Source organism: Anopheles ziemanni, chromosome 3, assembly GCF_943734765.1.
Source record: "Anopheles ziemanni chromosome 3, idAnoZiCoDA_A2_x.2, whole genome shotgun sequence".
Lineage (NCBI taxonomy): Eukaryota > Metazoa > Arthropoda > Insecta > Diptera > Culicidae > Anopheles > Anopheles ziemanni.
The window spans coordinates 69894266-69916053 of NC_080706.1; the positions used below are offsets into that span (position 1 = coordinate 69894266).

The 21788-nt window shown below is 43.1% G+C and overlaps 1 protein-coding gene across 1 annotated transcript; it reads left to right on the forward strand.

The window, feature by feature from the left end:
* Positions 1 to 8420: 8420 nt before the first annotated feature.
* Positions 8421 to 9023, forward strand: LOC131285375 (uncharacterized). The gene is made up of 2 exons (XM_058314227.1): positions 8421 to 8898; positions 9016 to 9023. Exons 1-2 carry the CDS (start codon positions 8421 to 8423, stop codon positions 9021 to 9023), a joined length of 486 nt encoding a protein of 161 aa, XP_058170210.1.
* The last annotated feature ends 12765 nt before the right edge of the window (positions 9024 to 21788 follow it).

Sequence of the window (21788 nt, forward strand, 5' to 3'; positions counted from 1 at the left end):
AATAATCCTGTTCTTGAGCATCCTCAGTTCAAGTCCACATTTCCGTTCCCTATGGGAAACGCCCCCACTCACAAGCCTCGGGAAATTGCGTCCACCCGGAAGTGGTTGTAGAATGTGAAAATAAAAAGTTCCAAGAATTTTTACACGCATGCAATTTGCAATCGAAAAATATACGTGGTTACGAACGGTAACTCTAGAAAATCATAATTTACGACACTTGAAGTGGAAGCGGTGCGATAGCAATCAGCATGCCACTTCCGGCCCAAGAAAGGGTCCGAATGTATTTGATTTTGTTCGCTGACAAACTCACACATGTGATATGAAAGAAAAGAACAAAGAAGTATTTAAAATTTTAATTTTTAAGGATAAAAATTAATAAAACAAATAATATGCTGGATTGAAAACTACAAATATGACCACGTGATACAAAAGTAGGCAAATAAAGAATAAAGCAAACATTTTTTAAATTTTATTAATATCCTTTTTTGGCAGCCAATCAAATTTTACAATTGAAGGTTCCTCTTAGGCTTAAAAATACTAGTTCTACTTTTTCTTTCAGCTACTTTCTTTTCGTTCTACATCATTTTTTTCCGCTTCCATGTTTTCAATAAACACTTCCTTATTTCATGCGGAAGCGATCGACCTCTTCCTTGCCGTCGCCAGTAAAACACTTTCTACCCTGCATCTACCCTGTCCGGCTTCAGTCCATCATCAAACAAACCCCTCCTTTTCTTCCCCCTCCCCAAAAACGTCCCGTTGTTTAATGTTACCGAAACGGAATGGAAAACCAAATGTGGAAAACGGAATGCCCGTCCCTTCACAAGTGCATTTTCACCATAGTTTGCACGCAGCGTGGGGCCGGACGGAAAAGACGGATTCGGATGCATCATAATTCCTCGGCAAGGAATGGAAGTCCTTCCGCGGGATTTCCCTTTCTTGTGTTCCTTTTTTTTTGTTCCTTTTTTTTTGTTCCTTTCCCGGCATGGTACCGATTGATCGCTCGCGGAGATTATCGTTGCCGCTGCGAAAGGGCGTCGATTACGCGCCGTTAATGCTACCGAGGCGAACATGTTTGAACACTTGCGGGGATCGTACCAAACGCCAGAGGGAGGTAGTTTTATTTTATTTTATTTTATTTTACCGCTTTTTTCTGCTTCCCTCCTTAGCTCATCGATTGCTTTCTTTACATTATTTCTTTTCATTGCATTTCATTCCATATTTCCCACTTTTCCACCCCGGTCAACACGACTAAGGGTTTTTCGAGGCTGCGGGACAAATAAAAATAGAAATCAACACGCGGGGATAGGGGATGTTGTTGCGTTACAACGGACTCGATCTAGGGGATCGAGCAGGGTTTAGTCAAAAGCCAACGCAAACAAAGGCTGGTGCCGGTGCTAAATGTCGCTTATGGTCGCGGGCAATCCCTTATAATGCGTTCCCGTGCCGGCGCATTATGCTGCCGTTATGGACCGAATAATAGTGGAACATAATTCGGATGAAAACACAAAAAAACAGCAATAGATGAACGGAACAATGTAAGTACGCTGTCGAAAAATCTCTCTTTCATGCGGGATGTTTTTTCGCGAGGCTTATGAAATACAGGCTTGTTGGAACATGCGTACGCCAAACAAATCAACAAGAGAACAAAAAATGACCGAACGGTAGCCAAAAGTGCCGTCATCGATGTTTTCCACTAGGGGCTAATTGACGCAAGTGACTCCAGCTCACCAGCAGAATCTTACCGATCTCGATCGTGCTGCTCACGAGAGAAAACCTTTCCCTTTGCCTCAAATGATGCCCTTCTGGCACCAAGTGTTTGTTTTTGACATCCCCCGATCGAATGCGGCCTTAAAATTTCCACTTCGGATTGATTGCTGTCAGCTGCGCGCGCTTGAGTTTGATGTCGGTGTCGGTTCTGAGGTTCTGAGTTATGATCCGGTACATTGTCCTTTTCCGGGTCTTGCGCTTTGGCTGTCGAGAGCGTTAAGGCCTGCCCTGCTGCCGGCTGGAGGTTGGGTTGGGCCCCCGGAATGGCCCGCCATAAAAGTAGATAGTTTATTTGGTTAAAAGGATTTCTACTGGCTGTTAAATGAACGATAAGGGTTACCGTATGACGCATTATGCGTTCGGTAGTGGTTTGTTGTTTTTTACGTTCGACTCATTTTGTTCACTCTTTGGATTGATGGAAAGTCTGTTTCGGTTGGATAAATAAACAAAAGTCTTCAAAATTGTATCTGTCTCACGAGTCTGGGGTGAAACAATAAACGGTTTGTTTGTTTATCACACCCTTTTGACGTAATAAACAACCAGCTTCGAAAACTCTATTTTTATTGAGATACCTAACTACACGAAACATGCGTAAATGATACATTTGAAGATTTAAAACGATATTATAAATGTTATAGTAGAGATCTCCGAAGGAATCTCTTTTTAAACGGCGTGAATAAACATTCTGTAATAGATTGAAAGTGAAAGTTGTCATTAAATAAAATTGTATTGTGTTTATTATATTCTCATGGGAGAAGATTTTCTGTTTTGATAACGGTTTAAACAATTGATGCAAATAAACAATTTAAGAGCTTGATTTGTCTTATTCTTACTTTAATTTATGATTATTACAACATGTCTTGCAAATGAGTTCCTGCATAATTATGTAGCGCCTAAAGTTAGATAACTAGGTAAGTTAAGTTTCAATTCGTAATTATGCTTATAAATTCAAGGGTAGGTTTAAATTCTTAATTATGGTATGTTTTAGTGTTTGCATTAGTGTTAGCATTAGTATAGGTAGAAATAGGATTATTAAGATAAGGAAAAGGGATAAGAACGGTCACTACAAATAAGGCGTTCTGATATGGATCAGCCTCTTTTTCCACTCGCCAAGATGTGTAAAAAGTTGAAAATAAAGAAACAGGTTAAAGTAACTAAGTGTTATCTTACATTCCACTACTTGAAACATTTGTTATCTTAAGCTCACCAAATCAAGAATAATATAAAAAAGTAGTCTGTGAACAGCAGAAATAATATTATAAGAAAAATTATTCAAAACCTTGACAAAACAGCTCAAAATTTACTCAAAATTGATAAACAACATTTTCGCAATTGAGTCAACAATTGGGGAGATTTCGAAGAACCTACAAGAAAAGAGTTAACGTTTTTGCATTTGTTGATAAAACCAAAATCATGTTATCATATGTAATGTAAAACAACATAATGATACCAACAAATGCTACACAAACACATCTAAGCTAAACCAGAGCAATTTTCATATTTATAACAAATATTCATTAACATATCTCCGTGCCAAAACTATTCAAATCTATTTGCGCACGATGAAAACCAATTTTCACCGACGTCTATCCTTTTCGTGGCCTGGCGCTCCCGAATTCTCACAATGGAATACATTAATCTTCTTGCCGCCGCTTGCGGTAGGGGAAATAAATCATCGGCCAAAAACAATCACCGGGTTCTAGGGGCTGGAAATAAAATTAAACAGTGGTTGTAATCAAACACAAACCCCGAGTTGGTGGTGCAACTATTTATCATTACAACTTCGGCCGACTCTTTCTTGGACTGTGGGGTATTTTAGTAACATACGCAGTGTGTAATAGGATCCTGGTCGACCAATTTAAATGTACCGATAGTGTTGTCGTACCTATTCCTTTCCACACATATTTAATTTAAGCTTTCAGATGAAAAAGGAACACAATATTTTCTGAGATGTTTTTTGTTTCAAATTTATTTCACTTCACTGTATTTTAGTTGAACACTTTTTAAATTCGTAATAACGAGTTATATCAAAAGCACACATTCTGGATTAAATTAAAATAGCAGATAAGGGGTTCTTTTTCAGAGGAAGCTATTCATCTAAATAATCTGTAATGTGGCATCTCCAAATGAATTTGGGATAAGAGCACTATCCAAAAAAAAAAAGCCCGCCATCCGAATGCATCCACCCTAACCGTTCAAACATTCATCGCCCATTACGGGATGCATTTTTTCGTGTGCTTCTGCCCAAAACTCGTGCCGAAACGGCGAAGCACCTGCAAATGTTCGCATCCTCTAAACCACAAACCACGTCGGTCAGAGCCAATCGTCGGTGCGTTCGTCCTCCGGATAAGCCGCGCGTTGGCTTAATTGATCCTGAGCTGAAAACTAACGTAAAGAAAAAACGACCAAACATGAACGAAACACTTGGAACCGCAGAAGCGTACGGCTCGGCGCATAATTTTCCAATTTCATCGCGCTAATCAGTGATAATTATTGAATGCACTTTCCAGTAACGACGCTGCCGTTGCTGACGATGGCGATGAGGGCAGTTGGACGCGAGATAACGATCGGACCGCCATTCGCTTTTTAGTGTTTTGTTTTTTTTTGTTTCCCTCGTTTTTGGAGACCCTGGGTGTTTTTTTTTTGGACCGTAAGGTTCCGGGCCGGACGAAAGCGAATGCGAGAAAAACATTTCCATCCGTCCTGCCCGGTGGAAACCGTATTTAGATGCACTCGGTGGCAGTGAGTTTTGGGTCGCATATTGTGTGTCTCCCTATCCGCATTTAATTCGTTCCGGTGCATCACAGGACTCAACTCTACATCAACTGCAGCACTTTGCAACGCTCCAGGAAGCACTGCATCTAAAAATGAATATGTATTAAACGTTTTCGCACCACGATGTATGCTGATTGGTACGGTTTCCATTTGCTTGTTGTACATTTTAGGAAGGGCTGCCCTCGCGGGCTGAGGGTGGTTTGCGTTTAGGTGTTCGAAGGTAGGTTGCTTTGTGTCTGTGTCCGTGTCCGTTTGTTTGGTCAACTATACAGTGAGTTTGTTCCCTAACTTTTACCGCCCCATGTTCAAATCGTTCCATTGTTAGATGTTGTTTTTCTTTTGCTTTTAGCACATTTTCCAATAGTGTAAATGCCACCGGAGTGAAAACTCCACCGTGGCGGACGTCTGCTGTTGAGGTATGATTAATGGGGGTACGATTGGGAAACTAGCAACGCAAAGGACCGAACGTAGGGAACCGTCCGGAAGGACATACGGCTCACAGTGACGCGACGCTTCTCCCGCGGACGGATGTGAAATCGTTTGAAATCAAATTATGTCTTTGCCGCGCTTTTCCGGGTCGAGGGGGACGCCCCAGCGACGACGAATCCAGCTGCAAACCCGTCGGACCGTTTATTTAACCGAATAATTTATTTTATTCACCCGTGTGTCCGACGCGCGTTTGAACTTTTCATTGCCGGCATTTTTGTTTTTTTTCGTGCGGGAACACGTAAGGGTGGTTTTGGTTCCGGGAAATTTTTATCTCCACCCTGACACTCCAATCTGTCCGGGAGACTGACTCGTGCACTCGGATGACGTGGCAGACAGTTCGTGGAATCGTGTGGGGATGAATGCATTCGCATGGGGTAGGTGCACTAATCGTGGACATTAAAATAAAACTCATAAAGAAAAAACACACTGCCCGATGCAGTTTGGGAAAAGCAAATGGCAAAGCGAACGGAAAATCTCTCATTATTACCGCATTCATGAATTGAGCCGAATTGAATGAGATAGACAGAAGCGGATCAATCCGTTCGAGGACCTCAAGCAGTTGGATACTCGGGACCCTCCAGACATTTCCATTGCTCTAAGTGATTCCATGCCTATGATCAAAATTAGACTTATTTTTTAATAACAGCTTGCAATTTTTTATACATGTTTTTAGTACATAGTCTCCATGTTTTTCAATAGAAATCAATTCTGCACATCTTTCGGTTACTTTCCGTAACTTCGTTACATATCTTATAGTAAATGTTAATTCAGGCAAAATAATAATTATTATTTTTAATTTAATATTTAAAATAATTAAATAAATTTATCAACAATGTAATGTGACAGGTAACTTACATATCCTTTCGGACAATTTGCATGTTTTACTAAATCTGATATTGAAATTCCTTTCGTTCTGTTAATTATGGTCAGCAAATCCTAAACCAGCCAGACCTATTGAAAACTACTCATTTTGATATATTTCTGCGATAAATGTATTTTTTTAAAGTAAATACAAGTGTAGTTTACTGTTAACAGATGTTTTTTTTTGTGCAAATAGTTACCGTGTAATAAATCCATTTTTCAAGGCCAGGGTTAAATCGCTCTCAAATTTTTAAACCTTTTTATCAGTTTTTACAGTGATGAGGAAATTTAAAAGGGTAACAATTGATTTGATGGAAACGTGATTAATGAAAACATATTCTGTCAAGGCTTTTGGAGATAATTAACAATGATTAAGTAAATCAAAGTACATCTGTAATAACTTTGATCAAAATATGTATCCCACTGAGAAAATAAATAAATAAAATAAAAATATAAAAAAAAATAAAAAAATATAAATAAAATCGGTAGTTGGGGCCTCCTGCGGCCGCTCAGTCCGCTCGTAGGTAGATCCGTCTCTGGAGATGGAAATTAAATACAAAAAAGGATTGGTGCGTTGTGGTAAAACTTACACATTGTAAACATTGAACAAGAACCATTCAAATGTTAAAGAAGTAATGGTGGTTCGTTCTGCCGATGAAAAACGCAAACCGTCATTACATTTTCCGGCCGTCGAGTGAATGCCCTGATTTTCTTTTTGTAAACCCGGCGAACGTTACGGATTACATCATTAAAAAGTACAACAAAGATGGAGAAAAGGCAAATACAAAGATGGAGATATAATTAAAACGGTAGAAAATACTCATTCCACGATGTTTTCCACGAGGAAAAATCAGCGCACTATTCACCGCCTGGGAGTGAGTGAGCGAAGGTGATGGAACTGGTGGATCCTTTACAATCGCTTCGCCATCGTGGGACAGCTTTCCGTTGGTTTGTGTCAAGATGCTGAAGATGTCCTTGCGAACTGATACGATTCTACAAGCGGTCCCTGTCATGAGTTCCCTGTGAATGGAGGCGAAACGGGGCCACGTCATCGGTTGGTGTGCATAAATTCATCATTCATATCCCCCGATGAAACGTCGTGCAATTGTGCGGGCAAAGGGGTTCGAGGGTTTCGTGTAATTATCACCAACCCGGGAAGAAGGTGCGAAGGAGCGTAGAAATGCAACCAACGGTGGAGGAGGAGGAGGAGAATGGAACAGAGCTCGACCAGTGGGGTGGAATACATTATGCGCTCCCGGACGCAGGATCAGGAGGAACGAGCACACACACCACACGGTGGACGACGTTGGGCTTAATTAAACAAACACCAGGTTCGAAATGGCGCACCATTAGCCCTCGGTACATGTTCTCATCTGTGCGAAACCCATTGATCACACACAAAAAGCATATATTTTCATAATCCGTGTGCCCGGCCGAAGGTATAATTTCCGCCGTTCCGGGAAAACAGGCGGCGTTCGGTCCGGTGTGGAAATTGGACCAAATGGCCACGGTCGGCCTATTTGCATGCATACGATTAAGGGGTAATTGGCTCCTGGTCGATGAGTCCCCTTCCAGGAGTGGACCCATATTTTTACATTAGCCCACCGACGTAGCTGCACCCCTGGCGCGATCCTTGCAAACGATGACTCAATTCTTAGATGGCCGTGCTAAGGGTGATGATTGATTTCTTTCGCGTTTACAGCCACAGTATGAATATCGGTTTTTATCGGTACTTGGTTTGCACGAAGGACTTTCTTTGTGCCGCCATTAAATCAGGTGATTGTGGGTATTCTGCAATGAATAAAAACTACACCTACAATTTTTTATTATGCTGACACCGAGCAAACATTTTGCCCGACTTCTCAGATTTTGTTACGTGATTTTCTATACTAAAACAAAGTCGATACAACATTTTCTTTGGACTCCTATTATTAACGTAAATACATATGATTTTTGTGTCGACAAAGCTAAATTGTTAATTTAAGAACATTAAAACAACAATATATGCTCATTGTTCGAGACAGTTCGAACCCGTGATTACGGACTCGGTCTAGACGCACCGGCTATAGAAGCAAAGAACTAGGTACAAATAGTCGTTGAATGCAAAAAAACGGCATTTTTCTGTTACAAAGAAATATCGACAAACGGTTGTTCTGTTCTGCTTGTGAGCAACAAAAACTTTGGAGTTTAGATATACTAATGCATTGCACGTACAAACAATTGCAGTTCCGTGTTGTGTCTTTTGAAGCAGACTTACAAAAAGCTGTCCACACTTTTCAAACGAATAAGAGCCGACGGTTTTGATAACCTTTACAAGCTACCCTTCACGTAGGTAGATTAATGCGTGTCTGTAAGCGAACTAAGTGCACATGTGTTTTTTTCAACCCACGCTCTCATCTAATATAAAGTTTCAGCTACCATTAAGGCAACTATTGGGGCTGTTTGATGGCGAACCACAGTCGGTCTGTTTGCATCGCAGTTCTTAGAGCAACCTCTATTAGATTGAACTCCAACAGCAGCTACCAAAGATGGTTAACAGCCTAGTGAACTGCTTGTTGTGGCTGATCATCAGCTGCACAAGGTTTGGCCTCACTAATTCCCAGCGCTTTTCTTGTGTGTGCGATCCTCCAAACCATCTCTGCCCGTCAGCTCCATTACTGCAGGTATACTTGCAGCACGAAAAGTTCTGTACGCGGTTCTACAAGTGTACCGATGGACGCGCAGTCGAGTTCCAGTGTCCGTACGGGCTGTACTTTGACGTGCGAAATGCGACATGCAGCAACGACTTTACTTTGTGCTACCGAGCGGATCCTTGCCTGCAGTTTGTCAGCGACTGCCGATGCTGCGTGAAACAGTTTGACAACACAGGATTGGCTCCGCAAAACTTCTACGTGTGCTACAACGATGGCTACGCTTTGGCGCAAACATGTCCGTTGGCGTTCGATCCCTGTACGAATACAACGATTCAGTTGGAGTTTATCAATCAAAAGTGTGAGGTGCCACCTGGTAAGTGGTTTGACATACAGTGTGTGATTCGTGATTTTATGTGTGTTTGATGATGAACAGGATGGACAAACAAAAACTTGTGTCATTCTGTGATACATTTAGAAATTGTTCACATAGTCTCATAACCTTCTACTAATTCATCAAAGATGATGGACTATTATCTTCTGCTCAATGCATTTTCTTTGACGAAAATTGATAAATTGAACGGTTTTACATCCCACTTAAATTTCCCATAATATGTTGGAAGAGTTTCTTGATGACCGGCGTCCTGCGCCACGCAGACACACTAATAAAACACACTTATCATAGAAATTAATCTAATAAAATAAGCATTGATCCATTTTTATTTTGTTATTAGCAACAGGCACCTTAGAAAATTCGAGGAAATCATCTGAATCGTCAAGCTCAACGGAGGAAGCAGCATCACAAAGCTCTGAAGAATCGTCGAGCATGCGGTCATCCGAAGGCTCAGAAGAGTCATCGAGCCTACGATCATCAGCATCCTCAGAAGAGTCATCAAGCATGCAGTCATCCGAAAGCTCAGCAGAGGCATCGAGCCTACGGTCATCAGCATCCTCAGAAGAGTCATCAAGCATGGAATCACCAGAAGGTTCGGAAGAGTCATCGAGCATGGAATCACCAGAAGGTTCAGGAGAGCCATCGAGCATGGAATCACCAGAAGGTTCAGGAGAGTCATCGAGTATGGAATCACCAGAAGGTTCGGGTGAGCCATCAAGCATGGAATCACCAGAAGGTTCGGAAGAGCCATCGGGCATGGAATCACCAGAAGGTTCAGAAGAGCAATCGAGCATGGAATCACCAGAAGGTTCAGGAGAGTCATCGGGTATGGGATCATCAGAAGGCTCAGAAGAGCTATCTAGCATGGAATCACCAGAAGGTTCAGGAGAGTCATCGGGCATGGAATCACCAGAAGGTTCAGTAGAGTCATCGGGCATGGAATCACCAGAAGGTTCAGGAGAGTCATCGGACATGGAATCACCAGAAGGTTCAGAAGAGCAATCTAGCATGGAATCACCAGAAGGTTCAGGAGAGTCATCGGGCATGGATTCACCAGAAGGTTCGGAAGAGTCATCGGGCATGGAATCACCAGAAGGTTCGGAAGAGTCATCGGGCATGGAATCACCAGAAGGTTCAGGAGAGTCATCGGGCATGGAATCACCAGAAGAATCAGAAGAGCTATCTAGCATGGAATCACCAGAAGGTTCAGGAGAGTCATCGGGCATGGAATCACCAGAAGGTTCGGAAGAGCAATCGAGCATGGAATCACCAGAAGGTTCAGGAGAGTCATCGGGCATGGAATCACCAGAAGGTTCAGAAGAGTCATCGGACATGGAATCACCAGAAGGTTCAGAAGAGACATCGGACATGGAATCACCAGAAGGTTCAGGAGAGTCATCGGGCATGGAATCACCAGAAGGTTCAGAAGAGACATCAAGCATGGAATCACCAGAAGGTTCAAGAGAGTCATCGGGCATGGAATCACCAGAAGGTTCAGAAGAGACATCGGACATGGAATCACCAGAAGGTTCAGGAGAGTCATCGGGCATGGAATCACCAGAAGGTTCAGAAGAGCAATCGAGCATGGAATCATCAGAAGGTTCAGGAGAGTCATCGGGCATGGAATCACCAGAAGGTTCAGAAGAGCTATCTAGCATGGAATCACCAGAAGGTTCAGGAGAGTCATCGGGCATGGAATCACCAGAAGGTTCAGGAGAGTCATCGGGCATGGAATCACCAGAAGGTTCAGGAGAGTCATCGGACATGGAATCACCAGAAGGTTCAGGAGAGCTATCTAGCATGGAATCAGCAGAAGGTTCGGAAGAGTCATCGGGCATGGAATCACCAGAAGGTTCGGAAGAGTCATCGGGCATGGAATCACCAGAAGGTTCAGAAGAGTCATCGGACATGGAATCACCAGAAGGTTCAGAAGAGCCATCGGGCATGGAATCACCAGAAGGTTCAGAAGAGACATCAAGCATGGAATCACCAGAAGGTTCAAGAGAGTCATCGGGCATGGAATCACCAGAAGGTTCAGAAGAGACATCGGGCATGGACTCACCAGAAGGTTCAGGAGAGTCATCGGGCATGGAAACACCAGAAGGTTCAGAAGAGACATCGGACATGGATTCACCAGAAGGTTCAGAAGAGCAATCGGGCATGGAATCACCAGAAGGTTCAGAAGAGCCATCGGGCATGGAATCACCAGAAGGTTCAGAAGAGTCATCGGACATGGAATCACCAGAAGGTTCAGGAGAGTCATCGGGCATGGAATCACCAGAAGGTTCAGAAGAGACATCAAGCATGGAATCACCAGAAGGTTCAGAAGAGTCATCGGGCATGGAATCACCAGAAGGTTCGGAAGAGCAATCGAGCATGGAATCACCAGAAGGTTCAGGAGAGTCATCGGGTATGGGATCATCAGAAGGCTCAGAAGAGCTATCTAGCATGGAATCACCAGAAGGTTCAGGAGAGTCATCGGGCATGGAATCACCAGAAGGTTCAGGAGAGTCATCGGGCATGGAATCACCAGAAGGTTCAGGAGAGTCATCGGACATGGAATCACCAGAAGGTTCAGGAGAGTCATCGGGCATGGAATCACCAGAAGGTTCAGAAGAGTCATCGGGCATGGAATCACCAGAAGGTTCGGAAGAGCAATCGAGCATGGAATCACCAGAAGGTTCAGGAGAGTCATCGGGCATGGAATCACCAGAAGGTTCAGAAGAGACATCGGACATGGATTCACCAGAAGGTTCAGAAGAGCAATCGGACATGGAATCACCAGAAGGTTCAGAAGAGCCATCGGGCATGGAATCACCAGAAGGTTCAGAAGAGCAATCGAGCATGGAATCACCAGAAGGTTCAGGAGAGTCATCGGGTATGGGATCATCAGAAGGCTCAGAAGAGCTATCTAGCATGGAATCACCAGAAGGTTCAGGAGAGTCATCGGGCATGGAATCACCAGAAGGTTCAGAAGAGCAATCAAGCATGGAATCACCAGAAGGTTCAGGAGAGTCATCGGGCATGGAATCACCAGAAGGTTCAGGAGAGTCATCGGACATGGAATCACCAGAAGGTTCAGGAGAGTCATCGGGCATGGAATCACCAGAAGGTTCAGAAGAGTCATCGGGCATGGAATCACCAGAAGGTTCGGAAGAGCAATCGAGCATGGAATCACCAGAAGGTTCAGGAGAGTCATCGGACATGGAATCACCAGAAGGTTCAGGAGAGTCATCGGACATGGAATCACCAGAAGGTTCAGAAGAGACATCGGACATGGAATCACCAGAAGGTTCAGGAGAGTCATCGGGCATGGAATCACCAGAAGGTTCAGAAGAGACATCAAGCATGGAATCACCAGAAGGTTCAAGAGAGTCATCGGGCATGGAATCACCAGAAGGTTCAGAAGAGACATCGGACATGGAATCACCAGAAGGTTCAGGAGAGTCATCGGGCATGGAATCACCAGAAGGTTCAGAAGAGTCATCGGACATGGATTCACCAGAAGGTTCAGAAGAGCAATCGGGCATGGAATCACCAGAAGGTTCAGAAGAGCCATCGGGCATGGAATCACCAGAAGGTTCAGAAGAGTCATCGGACATGGAATCACCAGAAGGTTCAGGAGAGTCATCGGGCATGGAATCACCAGAAGGTTCGGAAGAGTCATCGGGCATGGAATCACCAGAAGGTTCAGGAGAGCCATCTAGCATGGAATCACCAGAAGGTTCAGGAGAGTCATCGGACATGGAATCACCAGAAGGTTCAGGAGAGTCATCGGGCATGGAATCGCCAGAAGGTTCAGAAGAGTCATCGGACATGGAATCACCAGAAGGTTCAGAAGAGCCATCGGGCATGGAATCACCAGAAGGTTCAGAAGAGACATCAAGCATGGAATCACCAGAAGGTTCAAGAGAGTCATCGGGCATGGAATCACCAGAAGGTTCAGAAGAGACATCGGGCATGGAATCACCAGAAGGTTCAGGAGAGTCATCGGGCATGGAATCACCAGAAGGTTCAGAAGAGCAATCGAGCATGGAATCACCAGAAGGTTCAGGTGAGCCATCAAGCATGGAATCACCAGAAGGTTCAGAAGAGCCATCGGGCATGGAATCACCAGAAGGTTCAGGAGAGACATCAAGCATGGAATCACCAGAAGGTTCAGGTGAGCCATCAAGCATGGAATCACCAGAAGGTTCAGAAGAGCCATCGGGCATGGAATCACCAGAAGGTTCAGGAGATACATCAAGCATGAAATCACCAGAAGGTTCAGGTGAGCCATCAAGCATGGAATCACCAGAAGGTTCAGAAGAGTCATCGGACATGGAATCACCAGAAGGTTCAGAAGAGACATCGGACATGAAATCGCCAGAAGTTTCAGAAGAGTCATCGGACATGGAATCACCAGAAGGTTCAGAAGAGTCATCGGGCATGGAATCACCAGAAGGTTCAGGAGAGCCATCTAGCATGGAATCACCAGAAGGTTCAGGAGAGTCATCGGACATGGAATCACCAGAAGGTTCAGGAGAGTCATCGGGCATGGAATCGCCAGAAGGTTCAGAAGAGTCATCGGACATGGAATCACCAGAAGGTTCAGAAGAGCCATCGGGCATGGAATCACCAGAAGGTTCAGAAGAGACATCAAGCATGGAATCACCAGAAGGTTCAAGAGAGTCATCGGGCATGGAATCACCAGAAGGTTCAGAAGAGACATCGGGCATGGAATCACCAGAAGGTTCAGGAGAGTCATCGGGCATGGAATCACCAGAAGGTTCAGAAGAGCAATCGAGCATGGAATCACCAGAAGGTTCAGGTGAGCCATCAAGCATGGAATCACCAGAAGGTTCAGAAGAGCCATCGGGCATGGAATCACCAGAAGGTTCAGGAGAGACATCAAGCATGGAATCACCAGAAGGTTCAGGTGAGCCATCAAGCATGGAATCACCAGAAGGTTCAGAAGAGCCATCGGGCATGGAATCACCAGAAGGTTCAGGAGAGACATCAAGCATGGAATCACCAGAAGGTTCAGGTGAGCCATCGAGCATGGAATCACCAGAAGGTTCAGAAGAGTCATCGGACATGGAATCACCAGAAGGTTCAGAAGAGACATCGGACATGGAATCACCAGAAGGTTCAGGTGAGCCATCAAGCATGGAATCACCAGAAGGTTCAGAAGAGCCATCGGGCATGGAATCACCAGAAGGTTCAGAAGAGTCATCGGACATGGAATCACCAGAAGGTTCAGAAGAGTCATCGGACATGGAATCACCAGAAGGTTCAGGAGAGTCATCGGGCATGGAATCACCAGAAGGTTCAGGTGAGCCATCGGGCATGGAATCACCAGAAGGTTCAGGAGAGTCATCGGACATGGAATCACCAGAAGGTTCAGGAGAGTCATCGGGCATGGAATCACCAGAAGGTTCAGAAGAGTCATCGGACATGGAATCACCAGAAGGTTCAGAAGAGCCATCTTCTGGTAGGTAGCATCATAATTTTTGACATAATTTCTATTGTGCGGATGATAGAAAGATAAACGCAGAAAGGAGGCATAAAATCGTTTGTTATTTCATACTTGAAAAATTAGCTTTCTCATAATTATGTTTGGTGTAAATTGATTGAACCGATTTTGTATGATTGAAAATATTTGTTACGTAGGAGAAGATAGAAGAAGTCTGAGATGAGATTGAGCACTGAAACTGTGACCATTCGATTTTGTGACCCCAAATACTATATGATACCTATTTGCACATACTAAACATAAGGCAATTTATGACGAAGATGTGGTTGCTCAAAAACTGTCCATTTGTTTTCTTAACCCCCCCACAGACTGCAGACTTAAATGTAATTAAACATGTTTGACATTCGTTTGAGAAAAATGTTGCTAAACATTATCCATCCAACTTATCAATATTGGAATCATTAATGAAAGAAGAATTGGAAAAAATTGAACAAAAAATTTGTCTGAAGTAAGTTGAAAGTGTACCCAAAAGATTAGAAGCAGTAATAACTGCCAATGGTAATGTTAACATAGATTAAAACAGTGGTTTCTGTGTGATGTGTAAGGTGTCCGACTTTTAGTGTCTGGCTCGAAAACAAATTTTTTTTCGTTCGTGTCACATTATTTCCGCAATTGGAGGTTTTTTGTTACTTTTTTTTTGCATATTCGCAAAGAACAAAGGTTGGAGATGTCCCCTGTGCAGTTTCGTGTCGCTAGCTGCTTCGAAGAAGAAGATAACTTGACTCAAAGTGAAAAGATTGTTCAATGTTCAAGTGTCCGACTTTGAATGCCTTGTACTGTAGGTAGACTCGCAATTGTTTCAATCTTCTTCTCTTCTTTCTTAATCTGTCAGTCTTAAACGTCAAAACGAGGGGCTTTGCTAGTGCTGTCAAGAGTTTCCTACCAGTTTCCTACGAGTTTCCCGTCTATTGCGGGAACCGAGTTTGTCAGTTTGCCAGAGAAGAGTGCGCTATGTGGAGATGAACAGTTTAACTCGTTTTTTTAAGGTAGATTTATTTAGTACTAACTAAAGATTGCAGAACTAAATAGACGATTCACGGTTTCTCAAACTATTCCTTCACTTAACATCCCGACGAAATTCGTCGTCGTGTATCGTGTCGTTCTGGTTCTAATAAACCACATTATATGGTTTACTTACGTAGGTATTACTTTTTTTGAAGGTGCCCAACCATCTCATTTTCTCATGAGACGCCACTAAATTATTAACGTACTTATGGTTTAGCGTTTGTCGTTGACAAAGTTAAATTGTTAATTTATTTCAGAACTGATTTGATTAGTTTCGGCACAAATAACAGTTTTGACAAGAGGCAAAGAACTAGGTTTAGAGATAGAAAAAGGTACAAATAGGCGGTGAGTGCAGCAAAACGATATTTTTCTGCAAACAAATATCGGCACACGGTTGTTCTGTTCTGTTGAATTTACTAACGCATTGCACGAGCAACCAATCGCAGTTCCATGTTGTGTCTTTTCAAGTAGACTTAAGAAAAACTATCTACATTCTTCAAGTGAATAAGAGCCGACGGTTTTGATAACTTTTACAAGCAACCCTTCACGTAGTAAGATTAATGCGTGACTATAAGCTGACTAACTACACATGTGTTTTATTCAACCCACGCTCACATAAAATCTGAAGTTCAGTTACCCTTGAGGCAACTATTGAGGAAGTTTGATGGTGAAGCACAGTCAGTCTGTTGAATTATACCGCAGTTCTTAGAGTAACCTGTATTAGATTGAACTCCAACAGCACCTACCGAAGATGGTTGACAGCCTAGTGAACTGCTTGTTGTGGCTCATCATCGGCTGCACAAGGTTTGGTCTCACTTATTCCCAGCGCTCTTCTTGTGTGTGCAGCCCTCCAGACCATCTCTGTCCGTCAGCTCCATTACTGCAGGTTTACTTGCAGCACGAACAGTTCTGTACGCGATACTACAAGTGTGCTGATGGACGCGCAATTGAGTTACAGTGTCCTTACGGGCTGTTCTTTGACGTGGATCTTTCGATGTGCACCTGCAACTTTACTTCGTGCTATCGTGTGAATCCTTGCCTGCAGTTTGTCGACGCCTGTCGATGCTGCGTGAAACAGTTTGACAACACAGGATTGGCTCCGCAAAACTTCTACGTGTGCTACAACGATGGCTACGCTTTGGCGCAGACATGTCCGTTGGCGTTCGATCCCTGTACGAACACAACGATTCAGTTGGAATTTATCAATCAAAAGTGTGAGGTGCCACCTGGTAAGTGGTTTGACATACAGTGTGTGATTCGTGATTTTATGTGTGTTTGATGATGAACAGGATGTAGTAACACTTGTTTCATGCTGTGATACATTTATTAATTCATCAAATCTGATGGGCTGTGATCTTCTAACCATTGCATTCTCTTTGACGAAAATTGATAAATTAAACGGTTTTACATCCCATTTCAATTTCCCATGATATGTTGGAGGAGTTGCATGATGGCTGGCGTCCTGCGCCAAGCAGACACACGAATAAAACACACTTATCATAGAAATTAATCTAATGGAATAAGCATTGATCCATTTTTCTTTTGTTATTAGCAACAGGCACCTTAGAAAATTCGAGGAAATCATCTGAATCGTCAAGCTCAACGGAGGAAGCAGCATCACAAAGCTCTGAAGAATCGTCGAGCATGCGGTCATCCGAAGGCTCAGCAGAGTCATCGAGCCTACGATCATCAGCATCCTCAGAAGAGTCATCAAGCATGCACTCATCCGAAAGCTCAGCAGAGGCATCGAGCCTACGGTCATCAGCATCCTCAGAAGAGTCATCAAGCATGGAATCACCAGAAGGTTCGGAAGAGTCATCGAGCATGGAATCACCAGACGGTTCAGGAGAGTCATCGGGCATGGAATCACCAGAAGGTTCAGGAGAGCCATCTAGCATGGAATCTCCAGAAGGTTCGGGTGAGCCATCAAGCATGGAATCACCAGAAGGTTCGGAAGAGTCATCGGGCATGGAATCACCAGAAGGTTCAGAAGAGTCATCGGACATGGAATCACCAGAAGGTTCAGTAGAGTCATCGGGCATGGGATCACCAGAAGGTTCAGAAGAGTCATCGAGCATAGAATCACCAGAAGGTTCAGAAGAGCCATCGGGCATAAAATCACCAGAAGCTTCAGAAGAGCCATCTATCATAGAATCACCAGAAGGTTCAGAAGAGTCATCGAGCATAGAATCAACAGAAGGTTTAGAAGAGCCATCGAGCATAGAATCACCAGAAGGCTCAGAAGAGTCATCGAGCATGGAATCACCAGAAGGTTCAGAAGAGCCATCGGGCATAGAATCACCAGAAGGTTCAGAAGAGTCATCGCGCATGGGATCACCAGAAGCTTCAGAAGAGCCATCTATCATAGAATCACCAGAAGGTTCAGAAGAGCCATCTATCATAGAATCACCAGAAGGTTCAGAAGAGTCATCGCGCATGGGATCACCAGAAGCTTCAGAAGAGTCATCGGACATAAGATCATCAGAAGACTCAGGAGAAGCATCTGACAAAGGGTCATCAGAAAGCTCAGGAAAACCATCATGTCAGATGGAGATTCAGAAGGCTCAGGAGAAGCTTAGGGCTCAGGAGGAAATTTTGGATGCTTTGCAGAAACAAATAACTCAGGAAGATAATCTTGCCACTCACAAGATGGAGGAAAGCGGAAAAGATATTCAGAAGGCCAAAGAGAAAATTCAAGAGTTACATGATATTCAGAATGCTCGGGATATTCAGTGGGACCTGATGGCAACTCGGAGGGCTGAAGAGATACGAATGGCCCTGCAAAAGATAAAGGATGCACAGGAAAATCAGAAAGCCAATGAGGATATTTTAAGCACTCTAGAGACTAAAAGAGTAGAAGATGAAGAGCAGAGGGATAGGGAGTTTAAAAACCTTCTGGAAGATATTCAAAGAGCTCAAGAGATTATTAAGAATGCTCAAAAGCTTGAGAGAGATCAGAATGTTCAAAGGGCTAACGAGGAGTTACAGAAAGCTCAGGAGAGTCAGAGAGTTCAAGAGGCGATTCAGAGAGCACTGGTGAACCAGAGAAATATAGCACTGGATCAAAAGATTCAGGATGAGAGTCAAACAGCTAGCGACATTAATAAAATTGAGATAGTAATTGCAAGGGCTAATGACAGGATTACAGCGATTCAAAACATTCAGGAGTCTAAAAAACTTCAGACAAAACAAGAGATAGACAATGCTATGGCAAATATCGCACAAACTCAAGTGATTCTGATAGCCCAGGACCGCGAACTGAAAGCATTAGAGATTCAGAAAGCTGATGCAGAGATTCAAAGGTCCAATCAGATTCTGAAAGTTCAGGAGGAGATTCAAAAGATTAATAACGAAATTAAGAGTGCGCAAGAGGTCCTGAAGAATGGAAATTCACAAGCGAAGAAGAAGGCTTCGGAGACCATTCAGCAAGCTCTCAAGAATCTTGAAACTCAGGAGCAGAGTCTAAGGATTCTAATTAACCAAAGAAATCAGGAACAGGTTCAGTTTGACCAGGAAATTAAAAAAGCAAAGGAAAAGTTACAGAAATCACAGGAAAAACTGGCAGCTCAGCAAGAGATTCTGAAAAATCTGCAGGATCAAAAAGCTCAAGAAGAGCTTCAGAGTTCAATGGAGATTCAAAACGCTCGGGCGACAATTCAGATGTCTCAAGCGGAAATAGCGAATGCTCGAGGGCAGCTAAATCTTCGGAATATTCAGAGAGCTCAGGAGGAGATTGAAAGAAATCTGCAATTGAGTCATGCTCAGGTGGAGATTCAGAGAGCTCAAGAGACCCAGAGAGCTCAGATGGAGATTTTGAAGGCACTGGAAAACCAGATAGCTCAACAAGAGCTCCAGAGAGCTAAGGAATTTGAAGACGCTATACAAAAAATCCATATGGAACAGGAGGAGGTTAAGACTGCTCAGGATGTTGAGAGGGCGCTGGAGACTCAAAGGGCGCAGGAGGAGATTCGGAAGGCTTTGCAACTTAAAGAAACGCAGGAGCAGATTTTACGGGAACTAGCGAATGAGAAAGATCAGGCAAATATTCAAAGAGCACAAGAGACAGCTCAAGGCAATGAGGAAATTGAGAGAGCACTTGCAACGATTCGTACAGCTGAAGAAAACATTCGTAATGCACAAGAAATTCGTAATAATCAGGAGGTTGAAAGAATTGTAGAGCTTCAAAAAGTTCAGGAGGAGATTCAGAACGATCAAAGAGAAATTGAGAGATTAGAAGAATGTTAGAAAATTCTACCATGACCTTAATAAAATGAAAAAAAAAATAGCAGGGCGAATAGTTAAATAGTGCAGAAAAGAAGAATTTCATGTAACAACAAATGTATAAAGTGACTATGAAAAAAATAGAATCTCTTAGCCGTTATACTCAGGGGTGAATTGAGACCAAGTAAGTTAACCCTTTGCGCTCGAGAGCGTTTTCGCCTGCGCGAACCAGCAACTCGAGGCAACATTGACCAAATTGGTAAACGCAGTGGCGGATTTAACGTCATACATTTGAAAAAGCTGCAAAATATTTTAAATAAAAATCGTTAGTCCTTGTAAATTGAGGTATCAAAATGTCACTTTGAACGTAGAAGCGCATGGTTCAAGAACTGTAAATAAGGTAAGACTTGATCAGCTCACCAGCTTCAACCGGCTTGGCGCCGTAACAGCGCCGCTCGAGTTGGTAACTACGCTGCTACTGGGCGCCGTATCGGCGCCGTTCGAGTGGAAAGGGTTAAAATTAAGGAGTAAAGTCTTGATGCGTCCTATGTTATCCAGTATCGAGAACATGCTTTTGAAAGAACTCCTACGTATCATCGTATGGCCAATTTTGTTGCAAACATGTCCACAACAGGGAGAGTTAAATTTATCGTATCTTGACCATATTTCTTGAACTTGTAAGGCTATATTAATATAACGGTTTAAGCATAAAGCTTGGTTCTCTAGTATGAACCTATGTATGAATGTGGGAAATCAGCCGCTCATCAGATCTTCATCATTTGGTAGATCTTGGAGTAGGTGTAAAAGATACACTTTGAGTTCACAAACCCACATATAATAGCATCATCAGAGCTAGGTGGGACGATATAGGAACCGATATAATGTCCATATTACAGTCTGAGAAATCTCTTCCACTCACGATACCTGTCAAGACAGTCGAAGCTGGGACTATACCGAACATTCATAGTACCAGTGCTCACATACGCCTCCGAGACATGGACTCTGTCCAAATCTGACGAAACCCTCTTAGCCGTGTTCGAGAGGAAGATGCTCAGGAGGATTTTTGGCCCCGTATGTGAGGAGGGACAATGGAGGAGCCGCTATAACGACGAGCTCTACGAGCTGTACGGTGACCTTACTGTCGTACAGCGAATTAGACTCGTCAGGCTCCGGTGGGCTGGTCATGTCATGAGAATGGCACCGGACGACCCAGCCCGTAAAGTCCTTTTAGGCTGTCCCCAAGGACAGAGGAGGCGTGGTAGGCCTAAATTGAGATGGAAGGATGGCGTAGACGAAGCCGCCAATAAAGCCGGGATACGGAATTGGACCAGCGTGGCGAGCGACCGTGAGCGGTTTCGGATGGAGCTTCGTCAGGCCAAGCCCGCTCATCGGTTGTAGCGCCACATAAGTAAGTAAGTAAGTAAGTAAGTAAGTATAATGTCCAGCTCTACGAATCAATTCATTTTGAAACTTACTTTCATGTCACAAGTATTCTGATTGTGATACTGTTCTTCTAAACTAAAATAAAATTCAACTGAAATATTTTTGGTGATAATATGTTTTAAGAAGCAACAGAGTAGTGAATGAAGCCTTTGCTTGGTGTCCATGTAAGTCTCAAACAAAAACACTCTATGATCGATACCAAAACTATTCTACGTACTATTGAGCTTCAAAAATAATAATATGAGGTTCGGATAAAATATAAGAAAATTGAAGTTTGCAGCCACTCGAAGAGATTTTTTGCTGTTTTATCAGGTCCTTTTGAGAACAACACTTTCGTGAATGTTTTGATTACCGATCATGCCAACAGGATACGATGGATGAAAGAACATTTATTAACACCCATAAAATGTAGTTGGAGGTAAATCATTTTAAGCACTACTGGAAACATGTATAAACTTTAATTGTAAGCCTGACGAGAGCAAGAAAATGCTTTTTTCATGAAATATAACACAAATATTCCACATGTATTACAAATATTCCACACGGTCCACACTGGCAGTATTCTATATGTGCCCAACAAATACTTTTGCTATGGAATATAGAATGCCACAAACAAGTAATCGCAGCTTTATGTCATGCCATTTCAAGCAGAAAAATAATACTGGTTGCCTTCTGCTCATTCTTTATT

What these genes read in the sequence shown, in the direction of transcription:
- LOC131285375 (XM_058314227.1), top strand. Translation starts at nt 8,421, where the DNA reads ATGGTTAACAGCCTAGTGAACTGCTTGTTGTGGCTGATCATCAGCTGC.